This window comes from Falco naumanni, chromosome 6 (assembly GCF_017639655.2).
Source record: "Falco naumanni isolate bFalNau1 chromosome 6, bFalNau1.pat, whole genome shotgun sequence".
In the NCBI taxonomy this organism is placed as follows: domain Eukaryota; kingdom Metazoa; phylum Chordata; class Aves; order Falconiformes; family Falconidae; genus Falco; species Falco naumanni.
In genome coordinates, this window is record NC_054059.1 from 41,662,175 (window position 1) to 41,683,909 (window position 21,735).

Consider the following 21,735-nt stretch of genomic DNA (forward strand, 5'->3'; position numbering starts at 1 on the left):
ACAGGCTGGGAGAATCGGTCAGCCTAGAGGAGAGAAGGCTCCGGGGAGACCTTACAGCAGCCTTTCAATAAGTAGAGGAGGCTTATATGAAAGCTGGAGAGGGACTTTTTAAAAGGTCATGTACCAATAAGACAAGGGGTAATGGCTTTAAACTAAAAAAGAGTAGATTCAGATTAGATATTAGGAAGAAATTCTTTACTGTGAGGGTGGTGAGGTGCTGGAACAGGTTGCCCAGAGCACCTGTTGATGCCCCATCCCTGGAATTGTTCAGGGCCAGGCTGGATGGGGCTCTGAGCAACCTGGTCTAGTGGGAGGTGTCCTGTCCATGGCATGGGGGATGGAACTAGATGATCTTAAAGGTCGCTTCCAACCCAAACCATTCTATGATACTATGCTTCACCAGCTACCTGAATTTAATTCATGATGATATGAATAACCCAAACATGTAGAGTGAGAACCTCGATGTGCAGTTTGACCAGACCAGAGCACTCTGATTTTATTTAGTGAAAGTCTCTTTCATCTTGTATCAGACACCCTGTGTATATCATTTCGATTTTAGCCAGTTGCTGTCATCACAGAGTAGCTCCTTTCTTTATGGCAAAATTCCCTAGGCACACCAGACAAATTGGCTCATGAAAAGCTGCTTCATGTGAATTTAACTGGATCACTGTGGTACTGATCCAGTTTTCCAGTTTTTCCTGTGCATGAAACATATTCGCATTGATGGATATCTTTCCTGTTGCTTATCTATAGACATATTTTAGCATTTTGACTAGCCCAAACTTTCTGTAGTCGAACACTAGTCCCATAGCTATGTACACCTCTCTTTGTGAGATTTTGACTCTTGAATGACTCAAGTAATGCATGCTTTTCCAAAGCCCCTTTAGCCTATCTAGCGCCCTAGACATCTGCTTTTTTTTCCCCCACAACTGAAGTAAAAGACACCACAAAACACAACAGGAGGTTAATTCATGTGAACATGTTCATAAGACAGACCAGTAGAAGCTGCAAAAACAAAAGAAATTTAAATTGGACTGTTACCATCCCTTGTAGATCAGGCTTCAACAGATGAGGCGGCTTTTGCTCAGAGGTCTAGCCCAAAATAATTAATGGGCTGTGTTAATCTGAATGTTATGGTGGGTTGAACATTGTTTTGTGTACAATTCTTTGTCTTCCTTTCAAACACTTTCAAATATCTGTAGTTGTCCTCGCATTCATGCTAGAAAATGAGTAATATGTTCTGATTTGAGATATCTAAGCCTTTTTAAAATGCTGTATTTCACATAAAGTCACAATTTTCCATATTTTTAATTATTTTTCCCAGGAAAATTAACTGAAAAACAAACATTTCTGATCAAAAAGAAAGGTATTTCTGATTTAAAGGAAGCTGTACAAGGATACATTATTTAAAGTTATACATAACCAGTTTTTTTTTATTATTAGGAAGGAACTAAGCACCAAGAACAAACAAGCAGAAGTCCAGAAATTACATTCACTAAAGCTAAGCACAACACAATGTTAACAGCTTCATATTTTATTCTGAATCAAGGGTCTTCAGTTTTCAGGTGTTTTCCAGGCTGGGTAAAATAAGCATGATCATGAAAGAAGTGTGCTTACAGAAGACAGAATATAATGCAGTGGATGTTGGAATGTAACATTATATATCTAATGCTTCCAGTATTTTGAAAAAAAAGGTTTGCCATGAATGTTTTTAATCTGGACGGTACTGCTTACTTGCTGACTGTGAACACACACTTCATTGGCTTTATGTAGTTCTACTGACAAGTCGATGTATGCCCTACTACCTGAGTGACATGCTGCTTTAAGAAGGATTTCTATTCCAAGATGTTTTCTGTCTGTGTAGGACTTTTCCCAGTACTACCTGATATTGATTAACTGCATAAAAAGCTTTCCATGTACACGTTCTTGTATCATTGTATGGTGCTCAGCAGTCTCTGTGGTCTCTTTATCCCTGTTACTTTTTCCAAAGGACTCAGCATAGAAACAGAATAGAAGCAAATCTATGACCTTCAGTGTGACCCAGAGATAACAAGGCAGACTTTTCCCCCAATCTCTCTAAGGGAATATTGCAGAGGGAATGTTGAACGATGCTTGCAACAGCTCTTACTGTAGCTTCCTGTTATTTATGGGTATTCATTCCTGGTCATAACATGCAGCACAGTTGAAAATAATAAAAAAAATTATTCATGAAGTGGCACGGGTGGAATCTAGTATCTTTTCACTGATGATGGGACAAAAATTTTTGTGTGGGGTCAGCACCACAAGTGATCAAAGTCTCCTGTTCTCAGTGAACTGGTATGTGATGCACACCTGGAGCATCTCTGAACTTCCTATCCAAGACCATGCAGGCCAAATAACATGAGAGCCACCTCTGCTTGACAGGCGTGGCTTGTTACCTAGGCCATCGTCAGGGAGATTAGGTTTGCTAGCTTACAATGAAAGGTGATTTAAATAGACACTGGTAATGGAGAACTGTCATGCACCTTTCCTTTATTGTTTGAGGAAAACATGCACAGTAATATATGTGTGCTTGCAGTAATTGTATAGGGAGCACTAAATAAAGGGCGTGAATACTGGAGGCTCATAGATCAGTATGGTATGATTTCTTTACTGAATCAGAGGGACTCCACCACTGTACCATTTCTCTGCATTTGCTTCTTGCAGCAGGAAGTTTTTAACTTCGCATTCAGCAAGACTGCCATAGAAGCGATGTTTCAACTCCAATAGGCTGAAAACAGCATGCTGCTGCATCTACTTCATGCTAGAATTTTTGCAATGGAAAATATTAATATAATTCACTCCTCTGTTTTCAACAATTTGCTCTTGGTGAATTGCATATGTGTGGTTTGAAGTTGTTTGTTTTAGTTATTCCTAAGTTCTCGCAAGTTTGCTTTTGTTTTGAGAACTAAGATCAAATATCTTTATACAAATCAAATTAGCAGTTTGGCAGATGAAGTTTTGCCTCAGTGTCAATTGCTATTAGGACACAACAAAGACATGAAGATGGGGGAAAAGGTATGTTTCCAAGTACTGAACAACACAGTTTGGATTTGGACTATTTAGGAAAAACAGAGCCACTGTGAAGCTCTTCTGGGTCAACCACAAAAATTAAAAATACTTCTGGTCTTCTCATGTAGCTATTATTTTTAAAAGAATAGCAATGTTTTGTTACTGCTATATTGATTTTCATCTTGAATCGTCTGCATGAGTGTTAAGTGATTAATTCCCATTACAGTGAGGTGAAATTAATTTCATCTACTTTCTGTCACTGAGCAAACTGAGGCCCAGGTCCAGTGTTCCCCACTCTCCCCACCTTGTGTTCAGGCCCCTCTGATTTAGCTCAAATTGCTTGCTAAAGTCATCCTTCCTTAAAGATCGAGGTGTTGCAAGATCAATACTAGATTATGTTCTTCGCTATTAGCCTGAGCAGCTTTTTCTATTTCCCAGAACTTCCTAATGTGCCATTGTACAGAGGTCATCCTTTTGCCGAATTGCTGAATTCCCAGCAGGGTGCAGGGCCAAATTCCCTCTCCAGATGCAGAGAGCCAAAAGTAAAAGTCACTTCTAGGATACAGCTGAGAAAACTGTTCACTTTTGTCACCTTTGCATCAAAAATATTAGCAAATTGGAGAATATTGAGTGAGAGGCAACAAAAGGGATTCAAGGGCTGAGGAGACTGATGTAGGTAGTAAAAGAAAAGAAATAATGCCATAAACACATTTTTGAGGTTTCTTAATTAAAAAAGCCTGGGATATTTTTAAGATGCATGTTGTAATGGCCACCAGATGAGCTGGAAATTAATTCCTGCAGATGTTGCTCCTTGTTATTCCATTTTAACTCAGGAGACTTCAGCCAAGAAATAAAATCTAGGTCTTACTCACAGACACTGCAACAACTCACAGGCTTTATCAGTAGCAGCTGGGCAGAAATCAAGAGGAGTTATTGTTCTGTGGCCTGTTTAAAAGTTGGGCCAATTTCCTTTTTCTGTCTTACTAGAAATAAATATATTTTAAAATTATCCATGTAAATAAGTATTAGAAGTCTAGCCACAGAACAGCCTACAAGTATTTAGAAGGTATACACAAAGAAATTATGGGAATTTTTACAAATTATGTAATTTAGTTTAAGCTCGTAATTCTTCCATATGCTTGGAAAAAACAACATTATAAATGGAGAGAGCAGAACTTCAAGAACTAGCAGAACTGGAACCTACACACATTGTTTACAGCTACTAATCACATAGTTGCCAGCCTTCTGTAATAGGAATGACCCAAGGCACTACCATCTCATTTGTCCTTGTATCATCATTTTAGGTAGGAAATTGCCAAGTAGGGCACTTGTGTAGATTACGTAATTTTGTCCCAGTCATAAATAGGACAAACACAGGGGTCCCTTTTAAAACACACTTCATGATAATTTTTCCATCTGTGTCACCCTGTCTGAGGAGTTGCTTGCTTTCATTGTTCACTAGATTCTTTTTTTACTTTTTCTCCAGTTTTTTTGTGTTTCTTCTTTGTGCCTCTCAAGGCCTCTTAAATTTATATAGACTATGTTTGAATGAAACCTAGACCTCCCAAACAAAGGAGTATGCTTCATTATGAAAAACATTTTCCTTCCAGGGACCCCACCATTCTGCATTATCAAGTCTTGCATTGTGTTAGTGGTTTTGCTTTTCTTGCAAGAAGGGCTTTAATCCCTGAAGCAGAATCAAACCTAATGTGTCATGTCTCAGCCAGGTTCATCTGACTCCTGCTTTGCCTTGCCTTTTGCTTTACCTGTCTTTGTGCATTTGCAGCACGACTTGATGCTCAGTGTGCCCCTCCCGGGGCTTTGCCTGCCACTCAGGGCAGGGAGGAATGGGGAGGACACAGCCTGTGCTGCAGCTGGATGTGGGAAGGACATCCAGGACAACACATGCTCCAGCTGCTGCAGCTCTCCTCCACCATCCTGAATCCTGGGATCTAACCCAATACATGTGTTGTGCACACTAGGAGAAAATAAGTTTGCGTTTTGAAGCAAAAAATCTGTATCTCATACAAATTCCAGTCTACCTGGCCTTGCAGTCACTCCTGACTGTTTCTTGTGGGTAAATAGTTATCACTTCAGTGTAGACATCATGTCCCAGCACAGCCATGCAGTATGGTGCCCAAGGGTGTCTTTTCTGTCTCTTTGCAGGGGTATGTAGTTGATGAACATGCAGCCATGCAAGCTCGATGGGAAGAGGCATCTAGAGAAACAATCAAGAAGACAACCAAGCCATGCCCCAGCTGCAATATTCCAGTAGAAAAAAATGGTAAATCTGTTAGTTATATACTTAACTGTCTTTTTAAATTCATTTTACAGTATAAATGTATGAATGTGCATGTGTACGTATACACACTATTACTCCAAGAGAGGGAGAGCACATAGAGCTTGAGTATTCCCTCTGTCACTGTGTCTAAATTATCTTGAAATCACTAAATCTAAATCACTTAGTTCTAAAGACACTAATTAAGCCTCACAAAATGCCTAGCTATTTTATAGATAGGGAAAATGAGGCACAGAGAGCCACTGGATGTAGTGTTTATGTGACTGAATGTCCAGCTAGTTGTCTAGCTTTTCCATTGTCACTGGAAAAAATAGACATTTGTGGGGCAAAACTCATCTCACAATGAAACAGAACATGTGTGTAATGTATGCCAGAAGAATTGCACCTAAAAGTGGGGTGTGGAAAATTAGTCCTGCTGTAGATGTCTGCACAGTATATAGCTGAACTTAGATGAGACTAATTTCAACCCAGTGACATGCCCACAGTAGAAGACCAAGTCAGAGTAAGAAGCGTAAGTTCTGACATGCTGGTTGCACTAATCAGTGCTTACCATGTAGGAAGAAAAGTAATCTGCTGGCACTGGAGTGGTTAAAATGGGAAGCATGAATAGTAGTTAGGCTATACCCTATAGGTTCATGCTATTTCAAGACTTAGTTGTATTTATATTAATTACTCAAAACATATTAAAATGGTTGGCTAAATATTATACGACTATTAAGTATAGAGGATACTTCTCAGTTTTGTGGCATCACTTATTCAAATGGGATGCTTAAAACGCCAAATAAGACACTGCAGACTGCGAGGAGAGAACACTTCAAGCAGTGATACCACAGAAATACTACTGAGAAAGAAATGGGACAAAATCCTGAAATCTGGGGTTTGATGAAAGAAAAGAAGGCAGTTGGCAGATGGAAAGTGGGAGACTTCCTCAAGCACAAGAAGAGGGAAAGAAAGCACGAATTCAAGAGTGGGAAGGCGAGACAAGATTTGGCAAAGTGTAAAGAGCAAGGTAGGCAGCAGAAGAGAGATAACAGGGGCAGTCAAAAAATTATTTACAGATTTGTAAAACAGACTGGAAACTAGAGTTTGAACTGTATTAGAAATAGACAATAATCATGACTCTAATACTTAGTTTGTGCAAAATAAAGCCAAATAAAAAAAACCTTCTGGTCAGGCTTGAAGCAGGGCTAGGACCTTTACTTTATCTTAGACTCTGCTACAAAATCTTTACTGTTAAATTACAGTCACAAACTGTATCACAGTTGTCACAAAGAGGATATCCCTATTTGACACCATTTACACAACTCCCACTAATGTTTAGGGAAGTTGCTTGTAAAAATCCCCAGTGTATCAAAAAGGAAGTAAAGGCCATTATACTTTTTTATCTTTGAAATAAAATATTTATTGAAAATGGATAATTAGCAGGAAAAGACCTTTCATTGCTTGTAGCCTGACCCATGTCAGAACAGTGCCTCATAATGCAAAATGCCAAAGCCATGGCAGCAGGCTAAAACCGCAATTGACGGATTGTGTTGCCATTTGGAGGGACCTCAACAGGCTAGGGTCCTCAAACTACGGCCCACGGGCTGGATACGGCCCCCCAGGGTCCTCAATCCGGCCCCCGGTATTTACAGAACCGCTGGGGGTTGGCGGGGGCGAAACCAAGCAGCCGCAGATGGCTCCTGCCACTTCATCCGCACGCCGGCCCCCTGGTTAAAAAGTTTGAGGACCCCTGGGCTAGGGAATGGTCTGTGAGAAACCTCACGAGGTTTAACAAATGGAAATCCACCAGGACAGCTTGGGGGCCAACCTGATGGAAAGGACCTGAGTGTCGTGGTGGAGTACAAGTTGGACATGAGCCAGCAACATGCTCTCGCAGCAAAGGTGGCCAACAGCATTCTGGGCTGCATTAGGAAAAGCATCAGCAGCAGTTCAAGGGAGGTGATCCTTCCCCTCTGCTTAGCACTGGTGAGACACATCTAGAGTGGTGGGTCTGGTTCTGGCCTTCCCCGTGCAAGAGAAACATGGAACATGGACTGGAGCAAGTCCAATGAGGGCTACAAAGATGATAAAAGGACTGCAGAAATAGATACCTGAGGGGGGGAGCAAGGAAGACAGACCCAAACTCTTCTCAGTGCCCACCAAAAGGACAGAAGGCAATGGGCATAAACTGAAACACAGGAAATTCCATTTAAATGCAAGAAAATGCTTTTTACCATGTGGGTGGTTGAAGACTGGAACAGGTTGCCCAGAAAGAGCCTCCATTCTAGGATACATTCAAAACCCAAGTGGACGTGATGCTGAGCACACTACTTTAGTTGACCGTGCTTCGGGCAGCGTGGTTTGGAATGGATGATCTCTAAAGGTACTTTCTCACCTCAGCGATTCAGTGATCCTGTGAATTAAGGCATGAAGCTTAAAAAATGCAGTTCTTGCTTTCTTCTCTGGTCACGGGTACGGCATGTGCCAGCTTCCAGGCTGACATTTGTAAACTGGAAGGAGCACTTTACTTTTGCCTAAGTACAGCTAGTGTCCAGAGGCTGATGACTGTACACCAAAGTCTGCCAGCAGTCCTCATTTGGGAGGAGTACACTGACTCCACACAAGAGAATAATTCTGCCTTCCCTGCCCAAACGCTTCTGTGCACTGTCTTTTACAAGGGACAGTGGCAATGCCAATAACTTTTCTGTAATAGCCTATATTTCTCTATGTCAATAACATTTCTATAACAGCCTGTATAGCTATAGGCATTGTAGAATATATGCCAATAACTTTTCTGTAATGGCTGAAGTCAAAGAGCGAAACACTTTCCCACAGCTCAGTTCCCAGTCTAAGTGAGTTTAAACGCACATCCTCATCTCTCAGAGGACGGCTGCACTCACAAAGATGTAAGCCACGTTGCTTGAGGCACTCCCCACTCTGACTGCTGATCTCAGCTGCCATGTAGCAGAGGATAACGTGATTTATGTAGCTTAGCAGGCAGAGCACACGTTTGACAGAGGGTGCCTGTTGGGGTTTGGGTCCTGCGCCAGAACTGAGGTGTGTTTTACCCAGGGATTGTTTGATACAAACCGTAAGAGAGGATTGGCTCTAAACCTCACGTAAAGTGTAACATGGAGACTGACCTTTTGGCATGCTTACGTTTAAATAAGATTAAAAAGTCTGGCAAATTGCATCTCTGACACAAAGATACAAACTGATGAATAGACCTTGCCATCACAGTTAGTTTTCTCTCTGTCAGCTGAAGCAGACAGGCCTATTTTAACAAAGCAGTTCTTGTGTCTCCTGCTGGTTTTGCCTTCTGAGAATCATTCTGGATTGGCATTTATACAAAAGATGGTCTAAGGGTAGCAGGGTGTACAGTAGGGAACACACAATCCCTGTACCTCCTGTCAACACCTGCAGTCAAACCAAGATGACGTTTCAGCATTTCTTCATACTTTTCTTTCAGTTTAAATTATACAAGAGATCTCTTTGTGTGGTAAGCAACATGGTTTCCATTTGAAGTGTATTTCTGTAATGACCTTTGACAATGTTAATGTTTTATATCTTACAAATTAAACATTTGATCAAGGTTGTGAGCAGAGGGATTAAAGCTGCTGTCACAGTATGGGCAAGTAAGAAACCCAACTTGCAGGAAACCGATGCAATTAAAAGGCTGCTTCAAATACTAAGAAGGTCAAATCAACTTAAATTACTAATGTCATTTTGATATAATCAGCAGTCAGCCACCAAAGTCTATCTTCTGATTTATTCTCTTTGCAAATGTCTCAGTTATGTAATCTGATCTAAAACAATGATTGAACTTTGTTCATCTTCTGGCTCACAGCTGGACAAGGGTATTCTTAAGACACCTCCATAACTGCTTTGAGAGGCCACACACTGTCATCTCTTCCCTGTCCCTAGCATAGTCTCTTCTAATTTCCTCCTACTCCTGCAGTCCATGAAGTGAGACCAGCACGTTGTACCCCAATAAGAGAGGGAGTAGCAGGTTTTAGAATGCCCAGGAAAAATATTCCTCAGGTTTCTACTTCTTTTTTAATAAATATTCTACTTGGTTAGTAAATAAATGCCTAAGAAAGTTGATTTTAACACTGTTAATTGTTGATTAACATCTTTAAGTGTTTGCCAAACACCAAAGCCATTCTGTTGCTATTTTGCAGGTGGCTGCATGCACATGAAATGTCCTCGCCCCCAGTGCAGATTTGAGTGGTGCTGGAACTGTGGCCTGGAGTGGAACAGAACCTGCATGGGAGATCACTGGTTTGACTAGTGGTGCTGAGGCCAGCCCACGTTGCTGCTAAAGCTTGTTTTCATCAGGGCCAAATTCTGAACTCCTTGATTAAACAAAATTCCCAGTGATTTCAGAGACACAGAGTTCAGAAGTTGGCACAGTTTGTTGTTTGGGTTTTGCTTTCTTGCATGTGCAATCATACCAAAATCACATTGAAGTTATACCAAGGGTTTTAAATCCACCAAGTAAAACGTAACTGTTAATTGGGGTTTTTTTAATGGACAGACTTGCTCATCGTGGTACAAAGAAGGTTAAACTACACCTTTCTGAACTTGTGCAGTTTGTCAGCATGGAGAGCAGAGTTAGATGAGGAACTTTGCTTGACATTTATAGTCAGAAATCTGTAACACTTGCGAGAGAGAGCAGCCTATGTTTGTGTGCATGAGTGCATGAGCATCAAGGGGGGTGGAGGATGTGCACTGCATCAGCTGTTTTTTCTTTGACCACTCCTTTGCTCATTCAGCACAATTTTTGATTTTGAGGCAGTATTTCTTAACAGATTTCTTGGCAGAGGAAGGACTGTGTCTCTTCAGTGTTTTCTCAGGGTTCCTTCCTAATAGGCTTTCTGTAGGGGTCTTGCTTTCAAACCAAATTCTCATAGAAACATCCAGCTTTATACCATATTTGTGTTGGTGTATTTGTAACATACAACATGAAACCTGCCTGCGTACTCATTATAGACTTTGTTACTGTTGGCAGATTAGCTAAGGATGCAGTTTCAGCTCTAACCATGACTGTTGTTGCAGTGCTGACTGGGTCCGATTAAGTGTTGTGCGAGCTAGGCTCACAGGGCTTCAGTTTTCTTGTGCTTACAGCAATACTTTGGACATGGCAAAGGGAGGCAGGAGACTTCTCAGGGGTTTTCTCTATCATCATTCTTTTAAACTGAATTAGAATATGGGTATATTTCTGAAAATACATTCAGAGCTCAAACAACGTGGGGCAGAGGGACATCTTTCATTGCACAATGTTAACACAGTAAGTAAAGCTTACTAGTATTTCCAGGCCTTAGCAATCTTACTGTTTGATGTGCATTTCTGTCCTATTCTGAAATGAAATAGATACTGTCCACATCCAATACGCCATGTAAGGATTTGCACAATTCAGTTTTGGAAAAATATGCACAATAAATAAAGTGATCAGAATTTTAAACTTTATTTCTCTTTTCATTTGAGTACAAAGTGAGTACAAAGATATTGGGTGGGCCACGCATTTCCTTGACTGATTCAGCCTCCCAGCTGAGAGGCTGGCCCTTTGATTAAAACATACTACTAGCACAAAATAAATGCCAGGGCCATGGATTTCTTTTCTCGAGTTTGAATTACTGTTTTGTATGGCATGACTGTAAAGTCCTGAAAATATGGGTGTGCCTTGTATCGGTCAGTGCAGAGCAAGAAGCTTGAGGTATAAAGAAATCCCAGGCTCAATACAAAAATGTCTGGTTGCTAAAATCAGCAGTGTAGTCCTCTGTCTCTGCTAGAAGTAACATTAAAAGTCTAAGGAAACAAAAGAGATGAAGGCATGAGGTACCCAAAATGAGAAAGTGAACTGGTAGAATTAAGAAAATGAGAGCAAAAGGAAGTGGCAACAAGAGGACAATGGCCATTTCTTAAATGCCATTTTCCTTTTTGGCACTGGTGAGCTACGTGCAGAAGTAGCTACATTAAAGTGTAGGGGTGCAATACAACACTGCAGTGTAGCTCATTCAAGTTCCTTATCTTAATGGGGACATTGTACTGTGAATTCTGATTATTTCATGATTTAATTTCCTATACCTGGGTCTATTTTATAATTTATATGGCTTGTTGCAACAGGGTAGGGAAAAGTGACTATGTTTAATTTATGCTTTGATAGTGTGTTACATGGGAGCTCATCACTACATTTCATATCCACAAACATTTGGAATAAAAGAAGTCTGAATCTCTTTCCCATTTCTTTTTAGTGTCTTTCTTATAGAGGAAGAAAAACTTGTTCACTATAAGGCAGTTTCACTGAGTTAGAGCCTGCCCTAACAAGTTAATGTTTTAATTGTCGCATAGAAATATGTAATTTATTCCCCTGGACCAAGGTCCATTGACGACAATGGACTATAGATCAGCCCCTGCCTTTCTTTCTGGCCTGGGCAGGACATGGCAGGCATGAGTCATAAAGCTAGAACAGAAACATCTCTTCCTTTGGAAGAACGTGTCAGTGGATGGGATTTTGAGCATTCATCTTAAGACATAAGCAAGGGCAGGAAAGGAGAATAAAGAAAGGACTTCCAGCATCGACTCAAGATTGCCCGCTGTTAGAGGATGGCTTTATTGGCCCTTGTCACATAGGGTTGCTTTGCACAGTCCAGATTTACACCCTGCTTAAAAAAAAAAAAAAAAAAGTGTATCCTACAGATTTTAATAGGACATGTTCTGATCTTCTCTGTGTTAATACATGAAGTTTGAGATGGTACAGGCTGTAAACCTGATTTCTGTTTACAGTGAGATTCTCACGGTTTCCATTTAAAGGGCATGAAAAATCAGGATTGGTGCTCTGTTGACATGCTGGAATTCCTATAGAGATGTGTGAATTGAACCTAACATTTCCTACACTGAAAGAAGTTTTTTTGCGTAGCAAATGCCTTTTAAAAAAATCTAAAACTTAAAAAAAAATGTAATTGATATTGTAATTTGAAACAAAACAAACCAGAACAAACCAAGTCTTCAGTGTCTATTCAGACTGTTCCTTATTCCAGCTCTGAAATATCGGTATGGAATTCATCTCGCCCAATTTTAGCTATCTAGTTTGTTTGGTAGCCTCAGAGGCTCACACAGAGATCCGTTGGCCATGTGTATGGGGGGCATGGTGAGTTTTAAGTACAACAGAGGCATGATGGCAACATCCCTGCCGGAAACAGGGTACAGCTCCTGACAGGACAAACAGGACTGCAGAGCTCCCACAGGCTCTTGGCTCTGTTGCTGGCGTGGAGAATGTGAACTTTCCTTTTCTAAAAACTTAAGAACTGGCATTGCTTGCTAGAGTCCTTGAAGCCAGCCTTGGTAAATGCTTCCTCTGGGTCGGCACATGCGTCTCTGGAAGTGGTCCTGGGCAGCCATGGGGGTGGTGAAGAGAAACAGGACTCAAGCGCAAAACAAGAAGGAAACCAACCTGAAGGTCTAAGTAGATGGAGCTTTCAAGAGCTTGTGGTCTTTGTTCTCTACTAGCAATACACACTCCGGAAACACTACAATTTAACTGTATGTTCTAAGAAGTTGACTTATTATGGTGATATAAAGCAAAAAAGAAATCTATCTTTTTACATCTAGGTTTGCCTTTGTTAATTGAATTCTCTTTACCTTGAACCTTCCTCATCTTTCAGATTAAAACAATCATAGACTTGGTTTTGGTACTGCAATCCGAGCTCCTTTTAGTATGTGTTAAATGGATTAAGTACAGGATGTATACTGAAATATTCAATAATAATTATCTCTGTAATAATTCAGCTCTATAACAACAATGAAAATCTCTAATATTTAATTCCTGCTGGCAGTGAAATCTGAATACTGAGTAGATTAAGAAGAAAATATATAACAGTTTGGCTCCCTCAGGAAAAAGCATATCTCAAAGCTTAACATAAATAATACTTTGGGAGCCGTGACTTTGACTAAAATATCATTTAAATGTCTGCCTTATCTTGTCACAAACTGCAAGCCAAATAATTTCATTTTAAAATGTACAGTTAAAAAAAAATATCAGTAAATGGCACTCCAGAAGAAACATTATGCCACTGTTGGGAAATAAAAGTCATGCTCTCAGAGGACAGCGAGCAGTGGGGTTTGCTTTCTGCATATGAATATTAAGGTACCCTCCATAGTGCAAACCAGTATGGTAGCAAAGCTTTTTGCCTACAGAACTTGTAGATCATGTAAACTGAAGTAAAATTTGCAGTTGTGGAGTGGATCCTGAGGCACTTGGAGGCGAGAGGCCAGATTCCAAGACATTCTGCTGCCCTGGTAGTCTGGGAAGATTTAGCCCCTTGTGCCTCACATTCTGAGGTAACAACAGCTGCTATATTCCTCATGTTCACTTTGCTGCTCGAACCACTACACAGGTAAGTCATCGGGTGCAGCAAGCTCAATAAGCAACGCTTGCAGCACCGTAGGAAGGATAAAGTGTACTTTCAACTCTGAAGACTGGTTAGCCCCATGCTGACTTAATCTATCTGCTTCAGCCTTTGACTAAGTATTGTGATGGCTGATCTAGAGAAACCCTACACGGAGATGGAGAGCTGCAATATATTTCTCAATGACTAGACTTTGTTTCCAGGCAGCAAAATTCTCATGCTTCCTTCAGTTCTTCAAGCAACAGAAAAGCCTGAAGCAGACAGCACCGGACCAAAGTTGCCAGAAGAAAGAAACCTCATGCCTAACTGTTCCTGATGGTCCTTCAGCAACTTCAACCAGATGTATCTGACAGCACAGCATTGACAGTGATTCAGCAAAAAAGAGACAAATGTACTACTTTATATTTTATCTGACTTGATTACAGTTTGTAAGGAAATATTTCTCTCTCTAATTAGCAAATTTAGAAGAATGCCTCTCCCTTTTTTTTCCAGACATGTTTGTCTACTGATTCCTGTTATGTTTATTTGTGTATGTGTTTGCCCCTGTGATTCCCCTTCTGTATCACCTACTGATTTTCAGCTGTACCTCCTCTTCAGGTAGTTAATGCTCTAGCAGTTTTCAACTTGATTGTCTAGGAACTGTAAGAGTACATGCACTGAGTAGTCCTTCTCATATTCTGGCTCAGTATGTGCAGACTGGAAAAAACTGAAATGGCTTTAAGCAAACAGTAAGGTAAGCAAGTTGAGAGAAGCTCATTTAATCACACAGAGAATCATATTTAGTAGTTTGTGTATCTGCAGGGATATTTATTATTATTTTTTTTTTAGAAATCAGGTCATATGCCATTTCATTTTTCTTCATTATTATTAATGGCATTTTTTTCTTTGCTTTTAATTTGTTTTTCATGTCTGTGTCTCCATTTTTTTGAATAATGGAGTAATGTTTCTATGCTAGTAGATAAAATATGCAGCAAGACATGACCTGTTACATTACTTTTTGGCTTTTATCCCTAGAAAGCTCGAGGAATCCACATAATCCATGTAGGCAGGGAAGTGCCATTATCTGTATTTTACAGTCAGGGAATTCAACCTGGAGAGCACAACCAGACTACATAGAGGCAACAGCTCAAATGCACACCAGCCCTTTCTTCACAACTGGGAAAATCTGTGGCTGCACCAGAATGGAGGCCACCTGCATGCTGGCACAGTGATGACACCAGCTCAGGTAAGCAGCAAGCAATTTTGAAGTTTAAGGTCCAGATGACACCAGTATGACATTAGGGACAGAAAGAAATAATAATATTTTTTTAAAAAAGGTAGGATTTTCAGTGGCCTAAAGAACAGTGACCTAACCTGACATCCTTTGCAACCACTGGGAATTTTACTGCTGGCTTCACTGGGAGAAGGCTAATTTAGAAACTTTGAAAACACTATTTAGTTTGACTTCTTCGCAGTACATAGGAGATCCCTGGGAGAACTTGATGTCCCAGTTTCCCCTTTGTCTCTTTGTTAGTTGAATATTTCATCTACAAAACACATTCATGCCCACCCTCTCCACCTCATTTTAGTGCAAACTCAAATCCATCAAGCACCAATGTCAGATGTTTTAAAAACCTTTTAGTTAAGTACAGCTGAAGCAACACACTACACTCATTCTTACTTGGTACATGATTGCATTGTCTGCCTCATAAACAGTGATCTCGACAGCCTGCCAACTTCATCTGCTGGTTACCAGGCCAAAAACTGGTTGGATGAAGACCTTAAGTAACGATCAAAAGATAGTGCTAAAATGAAAAGCAGCAATCGATAAAATGAAATAGTATTCAGACACGACTTCTGTTGGGGCCAATATAATGTTTTTCTTGGAATGGATGCTAAATGCTCCTGAATAGGTTCAGCCAACTGAGTTTGTTTATGCCTGGAAGCTAAACATGGAAAGCCCTGCACTGTTCTTTTCCAAAGTAAAGAGATTGCAATATGGTTAAAGGATTTGAAAATTTTAATGAATAGCTGAAATCCATGTGTTCCACAGCTGATGGAGTTAAAAACCAGAAAAAACAACCTACCTCACTAAGCTACACTGACATTTTCCAAGTGCTTAGCGATACAACAAATGCCAGGTTTGCTTTTTTTAACAAAATCTGCTTCTCAAAGGCAAAAATGACTGTGATATTTACATTACAAACAGTCAGTTAATGAAGCGGAAATCAATTCTGATTCAAGCTTCTGAGTTTTAGCAGTGATGTATTTGAATCTAATGTTATATTATATAATATATATATGTATATAAACCCTAAAATGTTACTCAGGCTTTGCTTAGCAAATATTAATGTGCTTATTAGCTGAGTTGCAATCACTCAGATCCTTATTTTATTTCAGAAGGACAATGACCAAGGCTATTCCTATTGCCTCATTCTGTTGGGTTTTACAGAAAGCAAACATAGGCTTCAAACCAGTGCTAGCAATAAGCTCCTGCATGGTAGGGTATCTTCTCTTGAACCAGTAATCTCTTGTCGTGTGACATTTACAGTGCACAAGTTAAAAACAATCAGTGGCATTTCATTTGTAGTCCTCTTTATTGTGTAAGCTTCGGAGTAGAATTGAATAAATAAAAATATAAAGCCAAGTCTACACAACAGAAAGGCTACTTCTCTTGCTTGTACCAGCTATACCACAGACCTACCTGATACAATATACCAGCTTGGCAGACCAGTGCAGTACACAAAATAAGCTGTAGATCACCAAATTTCCCTATTTATTTATGCCATTATATTGGCTTTTTTAAGACCTTTGCCAGTTTAGAAAACTCATAAGGCCCTTCCCTCCCCAGGAAGGGCCCATTCCAACAGATCCCTGTGATGAGTGATGGCTGGGGCAGTCCAACTACTTGCACATAAACTGTATCATCATCTGGGTGAGCTGGGGTACAGACTGCTTTCATACTTGAAGTCTGATATTTGTACACACTCAGCTCCAACTCAGGAACCCAGAAAAGGCCAGGTTGCCAAAGGTCACCATTGGATGTACTGTGAAAAAAAAAAATCTTCTTTCTAAGCAAAGGTAGTGAACATACATAAAAATGAACAGTTGAAACTTTTTCTCTGATTCTGGATGCTGAGCAGTATGGAAAAATCTGGCCCTGAGAAACTTTAATTCAGTAAGTTTGCTTCTTCAAAAACGAAAACAGTCCATGATCCAGTGCCCTTTGTATTGAGTGCACCCAGTGTTCTTTTCTATTACATTTCCAGCAAACAATATGTTTTGCTAGTTGTGTTTACTTAAACATTTGTGTTAGATTGTAAAAGGCCTTAGCAGAGCTTTAACAAGTCCTAGATAAATTATGTATAGTTATTATTATGCAGCAGTGTTTGATCCAAAGAAAAATGGTGTTTCTTATTGCCTTTACCCCACTATGGAAGAGTGCTATTTATATAACCGGTACTCCTTGACAATTAAGATGATCTTATGTGGTCCCTTCATATATGTTCCTACAGCATTGTGTTGGCCTACTCCCAAATGAAAATTCCAACTTTGAGAACTATTCAATCAATTATTTAATTGCTTCCAGGAAGAGGGAGAGATCCAGGAGCCTTTCTTATTAATGCAGTCATTGTCTCAGATCCAGCAGCTTTCTTTGCTAGTCAATGGCATTACCAGGCTGATCTCCATACCAGGAAGATTTCCTGATACTTAATGCCCTTTCATGATAATGAGATCCCAGGAGTAGAAAGGTCTTCTTTGTTGTTTCCAGCCTACCATCACAGGCACCTAGCTATGTAAGTCTTCCCATAAATTTACAGAGCACTATAGCAACCAATTTTTAAGTCTCATTTGCTTTCGTGGCAAGGCAATTATGGAACCTGATTCCAGCTGCTAGTGATGAGAAACCTTTTAATTCCAAGGTATTAATGACCACCTTATAATTATTTGTTATTATATCACTATCGTTAGTAAGCTTAAGTTTTTCTTTTTCCTTTTTATGTTTCCTGTTGCCTTTGCTCCCTGATTGGATGGAGTAGACAGCAATCATAATTCCTCTCAGTTTTTATTTTATTAGGCTTAACAGGCCAAGATTGAAAGTTTGGACAACATTTCTCTAAATATCCTAGAATCAAGTTATTCCAATTTTACTTTACCTTTTTTCAATTACAAGTGATGGACTTCTGCATGCGATGGCAGGTGTGGTTGCACCGCTGCCTTCTGTGGCATTCGTGCCTCCATGTCCTTATTGGAAACACTTCTGACACATGCCATACCACAACACATTGTTCACAGACACATCATACTGGCAATTCATAATCATCCTATGATGGTCTACCTCACCCAAAGCCGCCTTCATCTTGTTTCCAAGTGATGCACTTCCAGTTCATGAGGTGTCTACCCTTTCTGACTTCATTCTTCTGCATATATACAGTGCTAGCTAGCTGCTGCTGCTGTGCATATCAAGATACAAGTAAGGTACTGCAAAGTGAGCAAGTACAGGAACATCCTCTGGTAATCACCCCTGTACACATTTGTATTCTCTTATAAATGGTTTTTCCAGGTGCTACAGGAGCATTTTTTTACCACTTTACAGTACTGTAATTCTGCTATGGTCAATGAATCTGGGAGCTTGATGGGGAATACCTGCGGTTTGGTAACATATTTGTTTGCCAAATGCGTTTCAGTTCTTTATCCTCAAGGTTCATCTATACTGCTATTGGTAGACCTCATGTAGATGTAGATTAATGTAGTGAGTTGACTCTGTCCAGCAACTAAGTACCCACCCCAGTGCTCACTCACTCCCACACCCAGAAGGATGGGGGACAGACTAGGAAGAGCAAAAGCAAGAAAAAAATACCATGGGTCGAGATAAAGACAGTTTAGTAACTGAAGGAAAGGGGAGAAAAAGCAATAGTGATACAAAAGCAATCACCCACCACCTCCCAAGAGGCAGAGGGATGCCCAGCCAGTCTCCGAGCAATGGCTACTTCAGAAAGCCTCCCAGGTTTTATTGCTGGACATGGAATATTGCCTTGGTCAGTTCAGATCAGCTGCCCCAGCTGTGTCTCCTCCCAGCCTCTTGCCCACCCCCAGCCCACTCACTAGGTGGGCAGAGTGGGAAAAACAGAAAGCCTTGATGCCATGCAAGCACTGCTCAGCAACAGATAAAACACTGGTGTGTTGCCAACACTGTTTTAGTCATGAATCCAAACCACAGCACCACAGAGGCTGCTGTGAAGAAAATGAAGTCTGTACCAGCCAGAACCAGCAGAAAGAGCTTGCTTTAAACTATCTGGTGCAGGGTATTGCTACACATGTGATCACGGCAGCATGAATTACCTCCTGCCTTGGCATCCCTAAGTGCTCTGATGCCTGACAAGGGTTGAACTAACCGAGTTTTTTTCTCGGTATTAACAGGTATTAGTAAGTATTAATTATAATTATACATATATTAGTAATTAATGTATATTATATAAAATATTGATTAATATTAGTAATTATAATTGATACAGTATTAACAGGTATTTTGTACTTGATTGGCAGCTTATTTGTATAAATTTATTATTTTTGCAGTCTGTTTGCCTTGGCAAAATCTGGTTGAAATTGGCTAACACTGAAAGGCTTCTGTGGGAGGACTGCGTTGCACACACAGACAGATTCGGGCAGCAAGGGAGCTAGGCTAAACCCCAGACAGCTACATTAAATTCTTGCTGAATTACTGGTAAGAGTAAAAGTAAAGTCAGAGAGATGAAGCTAAGGAGGCTAAACAGCTTCATTTATCATGAAATGATGACCACACAAAGCATTAAGCATCACCCAGCCCAGTTTTAATTCCTACTTTAAATTGAGTTCAGAAGTTCCCTATTAACTTAAGGGGGAAAGTACTGCATAAATGCGGCTAGGTGCCTGTGGTAAATGGGTTAACTCCCCCCCTCCCTCTCGTTCTTTTGTGGCTGTACAGGAGGCATGAAGAAATTTGTTGGATTCAACCCAATAGCTGAGCCTCGTCCTGTGGTGTTATTAGGTGCTGTTTCTACTGACTCATGGGGAGAATGAGGTTGGCATTAATTAAAACACATCAGTGATGAAAATTACAGAAATTATCTGATTCATTTTCACAAAGTATCTGCCAGCCTGTCTCTTGACTACAGATGAAGTCTGGAGCAACAACGCTCCTAACTCAGGTATCTCCATTAAATATCTCATATTGGTTGACACCAGGAGCAGACAGCCTGCTTTTGGCTGTTTAAAGATAACCAGGACACAGGCAGCACAAGCCCCAGCTCACCACAGAGGACATCAGTCACAGCTGATTACAGCCAAACTTTTTTCTGTGGTGGCAGTAGCGTGGTGATACATGGATTATGGAACCAACCTTCTCACTTCATGCAGCTTCAAAGCATGTAACCCTCAGGGGAGAGATGAGAGATCATATAGACATAAGGGTGGCTTTCGCTGATCTTGGTCTTTGGTCTGCTAGATTCCAGGCTGGGCCAAGTTGATCGGCAAGGAGGGAATAGGAAGAGTTTTCCGGAGGGGATCATAATTACTCTTTATTGGTAAGTGCCAGTGTCTGAAATAATGCCACATAGTCACGTCCTTGTATTTTCCTACTTAGTTTAACATCTCATGGGGGATTTTTAAAAGTACATTTTGCTTCTTTTTTATTGAACTCATTGTACAATGGTGATTGGCAGAATATAAACTATATTGCCAGATAATACCTTTTTAAAACAATTTAAATGGGACACATTTTTAAAGATCTTTTTTCACTCTTTATTGCAGTATCTAAGAAACCTAAAGTTAAAACAGGATTTTTTTCTTATCCGTCATGTATGCACTTTTAAACATTTTCCCCAGAATTGGTTTTGTCTTATACCACCTAATAGGTAATAAATAAATTGCATTCTATAGCATTTTGAGTAGAATATTAAGAAGGTATACCACATAGCAGGTATGATATTATCTCCTATATATACTTCTTGGAACATAAAGTACTTTATAGCATGGATAGAGTTTTCATTTCTTTCTGTAGGAAGGAATAAAAAAAACTCTTAAACTTTCTTACAGGATTTTTCTTTTTTTTTCAAAAGGAAAACAAAAATAATACACTTCACTGGTCAGAAAATGATTCAAAACCACATATAACATTTTAGCAAACTGCTTAGTGAAAACCCAGCAGCAAATCTCAGCACCACTGGGTAAGTGGCCGCAGTGCACGCTCTCTGCAGAGAGCAATGGCTTGTCAGAAAACATTTATCCAAAATATGGTTTAATGTTTCTGGAGATCATGAGACTTCCATACTCCGAGAGCAAGCATAATAATATTCAAATCTTCTCCTGTAGCTATAGATAGTGTGCAGTTCATTCATGTCCTACTTCAGTGAGAAAGAAAAAAATAAGGTTTTATGTACAACCTTGTCACTTTGTCATTCCTAGTTACAGACATTGTGAATCTTCCGTTGCAAACTTCTTAAAAGGTGGCACCATACACCTGCTGAACTAGCCCGACTACTGGAGCAACTTTGGTCAGGATTCATTCAAAAACAAGGTAGTCTTTGCATCAACAAATGAACTTTGTAATAAACATGTCAACCAACACGGGAAGTCAGGAACACCGGAATATGCATCCTGACCTGCCTGTGATGACTTGTCTTGCCTCGAACAAAATGCATTTACATGTACTTGCAGAACTCTGTGGCAGAATTATTCTGTGCCAATTCTACCACTTTCTGTAGTAAACTGCTGAGGAGCAACAGTTGTTCCAAATATTTTAAAATATTATTTAATAGTAATTTAATTAAAATATTATTATTTAATTATTTTTATTTAATAGCAAAAAAAAATCCAAACAAACAACCCCTAATAAATGCTTTTGTTTCAGTTATAGCTTTTTACTACCTTAACTAAACAAAGCAAGCACCTTGTAATTTCACCAAGAATTGACTCTTGAAGAGTGAGCAGTGGTAGGAAATTTCAATTTGAAAACTAAGTTTTCTAGGGTTATGTGCCACTGGAAGGGCTTTGCTATAA

At 39.9% G+C, this 21,735-nt stretch overlaps 1 protein-coding gene across 1 annotated transcript in view; it reads left to right on the forward strand.

Moving 5' to 3' along the window:
• PRKN (parkin RBR E3 ubiquitin protein ligase) overlaps positions 1–11,547 on the forward strand; it is a 616,239-nt gene extending 604,692 nt beyond the window's left edge. The window contains exons 11-12 of the mRNA XM_040598195.1: positions 5,197–5,314; positions 9,493–11,547. Of these exons, the coding sequence (XP_040454129.1) occupies positions 5,197–5,314; positions 9,493–9,602 (228 nt within the window). The 3' untranslated portion in view covers positions 9,603–11,547. The remainder of the gene's footprint in view (positions 1–5,196; positions 5,315–9,492) is intronic.
• The last annotated feature ends 10,188 nt before the right edge of the window (positions 11,548–21,735 follow it).